This window comes from Perognathus longimembris, chromosome 11 (genome assembly GCF_023159225.1).
Source record: "Perognathus longimembris pacificus isolate PPM17 chromosome 11, ASM2315922v1, whole genome shotgun sequence".
Taxonomy (NCBI): Eukaryota; Metazoa; Chordata; class Mammalia; order Rodentia; family Heteromyidae; genus Perognathus; species Perognathus longimembris.
The window spans coordinates 42,298,847-42,301,488 of NC_063171.1; the positions used below are offsets into that span (position 1 = coordinate 42,298,847).

General features: G+C 49.6%; 1 protein-coding gene across 1 annotated transcript; it reads left to right on the forward strand.

Annotated features, from left to right (window-relative positions):
- Positions 1–795: 795 nt before the first annotated feature.
- Positions 796–1,119, forward strand: LOC125360039 (late cornified envelope protein 3D-like). Its single transcript, XM_048358000.1, has one exon. It carries the CDS (start codon positions 796–798, stop codon positions 1,117–1,119), a length of 324 nt encoding a protein of 107 aa, XP_048213957.1.
- Positions 1,120–2,642: the final 1,523 nt, after the last annotated feature.

Below are 2,642 nucleotides of genomic sequence, written 5' to 3' on the forward strand. Positions count from 1 at the left end.
CACATGGGAGAGCAGGGATGAAGGTCTTCTGGTTCTCTTTCCAAACATCTTAGTGAGCATGACGAAGATGCTGGAGACCCGGGATGGAAGTGTTTGTCTCCTCCCCAAATTGTGTCAGCAACAGCATGTTCAAGCCGTGTATCATGAACCCTGCCTAGGATAAAAGGGCTCCTGCCCTGAGCCTTCCATCCACAGCCTCTTCAGACACAGCCGTCTCTCCTTCTCCTGCCTCTCCAGCATCAGGTAAGTGGACAGCATCAGGGCAGATTCTCAGCTGGGAGCGTGTGGGGAGGACAGCCAACACTTCAGCGAGGGAGTGGGAAGCAGAGGCATCTGACTGGCATCTGCAGAAGTAAGAGGACCTTGCAGAGCAGCTGAAGACAAGAGAGGGAAAAGATGAGGGGAAAGGAGAGACAAAACATGTGTGGGATGCAACAGAGTCTGGAACCCAATGTAGTCCTGGCTCTCAGCATTGAGCCCACTCTTTTCCTGAGATCCATGTATGCTCCAAGCACTCTCCGGGAGTCATTCTCTGATGGAGATGTTGCTTCAGGGTTTTGTAGAGACAGAGGACCTGGGTCCAGGTTAGAAACATCAGCATTCTCTTCTGGAAGCAAAGAAGGACAGGTCTTGCAGATCCGTTTCCATTTATTTCTTTCTGAAGAGCACAGCTCAGGAAGCAGCCCATCTTAGAAGCAGGGGCTTTAGAGAACCCTTCTCCATGGAGACACTGGCCTAAGGCTTTTGCATTGACCTTTTCCCTTGATCTTTCCAGGCTCCCTGACTGCCACCAAGATGTCCTGCCAACAGAACCAGCAGCAGGCCCAGGCCCCTCCCAAGTGCCCAACACCCAAGTGCCCCTCACCCAAGTGCCCCTCACCCAAGTGCCCCCCAAAGAGCCCAGTAGGATGTCTGCCTGCAGCCTCCTCCTGCTGTGCTACAAGCTCTGGGGGATGCAGTGGGCCCAGCTCCTCTGAGGGCGGCTGCTGCCTGGGCCACCACAGGAGGCGCAGGTCCCACCATGGCTGCCGGCGCAGGAGCTCCAGCTCCTGTGATCGAGGCAGTGGCCAGCAGTCCGGGGGCTCTGGCTGTGGCCAGGGCTCTGGGGGCTGCTGCTGACCTGGGTAGTAATACGGCGAAAAGTAATTTTAAAGGAAGCCATGTCTGAGGACTGTCTCCTGCCGGCTGAATTCTTGCCCAATAGCCGGTCTCTTTCAGCACTCTCATGTTCTCCAAGAGAGCTCTGAGCACTGTCCATTGGCCCCCTGCCTGTTTCCCAGGAGCGCACAGGATGTCCACCCCGCTGAGTGCCAGAGTTTGCCATGTCTGCCTCGCCAGTGATCAGCACTTGTGCTCAGTCCTATGAAAAATAAAGTGTTTTCTCCACACCATTTGGCGTAGTTTGGCTTTCCTGTTTGAGTGTTTCCTCACCTCTGCTCCTCCAGCCAGCACTACCCACCATATAGAGCAGATTCCTGTCTCCAGCCCAGAAGAACGACAGTTCTAATTCCTCAAAAGCCTGCAGGAAGATGTTGTCTTGGGGCAGGAAGAAGATAGATACTGATATGGACCTTGCTTTTCTTTAACACGATGTAGGTAGAACTCTAGTGCCCAGACCAAAGGGAAATGACCATACTATCAGAGTGTCAAAAGGTGTCTCAACATCCCTAAGGAAGAGACAAATATTGGGGGGGGGGTGGTCAAAGGAGCTAAACATTAGTGAGAGAGGTGCTTGAGAGACTAGGGAATGAAAGGAATGGCCTCAGTGACTTATGGTCTCAAGTTCTTCAATAAAGTTCTAGAACACAACAGTGGGGATGTGTGGAATTCAAAGTTGCTTCTATTTTTCTGGTTTTGTTTTTCTGAGCAATATTGAGGTCCTTCTCGGTCTCCAAGACTTGATCCTTAGCTTCTAGCAGACATTATCTTCTAATTCTTCCACTTGGATCCCAGAGTTGGGACAGTGTCCTCTTGGTGGCTTATATGCAGCCCAGTTTTGGTTTGTGAATCCTAATAAGTGCCGTGGGGTGGTGGGTGGCCCCACACAAATCAGTCATTTCTATGGCTAGAAGTCTACAAATAATTTAATGATTGGGCCTCAGAGACTCTTATGTAAATGGAAACAACCCTTACCTTAAGATCAAATGTTTCCATCCTGGAACATGTATATGTGTGGGCAGGTGTTTTTAAAATGATGATTCAACATTCTTTGTGGTTCCTGGCTGAGATTTTAAAAAAGGTTCAAAGTGTATCTCCTCTTAGGGTAACAAATAGTGTGTCCTTTGAGCACAAGGCCCGCTGTACTGTGAATTACACTGCAGTATCCACGCCTTCAAAATACCCCCTCTGAGTTAGCTGCCCCATGCTGTGTACTGCACAGATGTAGCCTAGCATCACCGCTGCCTTAGGAAACACTTTGGAACCTTTTAGTGTCCAAAGTCTCAGGATCATGTTGTTCATGTGTGCTGGAGGGAAAACTGATTTGGAATTTCAAGAGAATGCCATCTTCCCAGGGTGTTGGGAAACTTTTCATTACATCAGCTTCCACATCATTACCCTGGCTTGACTGCTAACTCGGGCTCTATGATGCTTTTCTTTTAATTCTTTTTTCATTACTGTGCTAAGACATATATAAGAGAAGC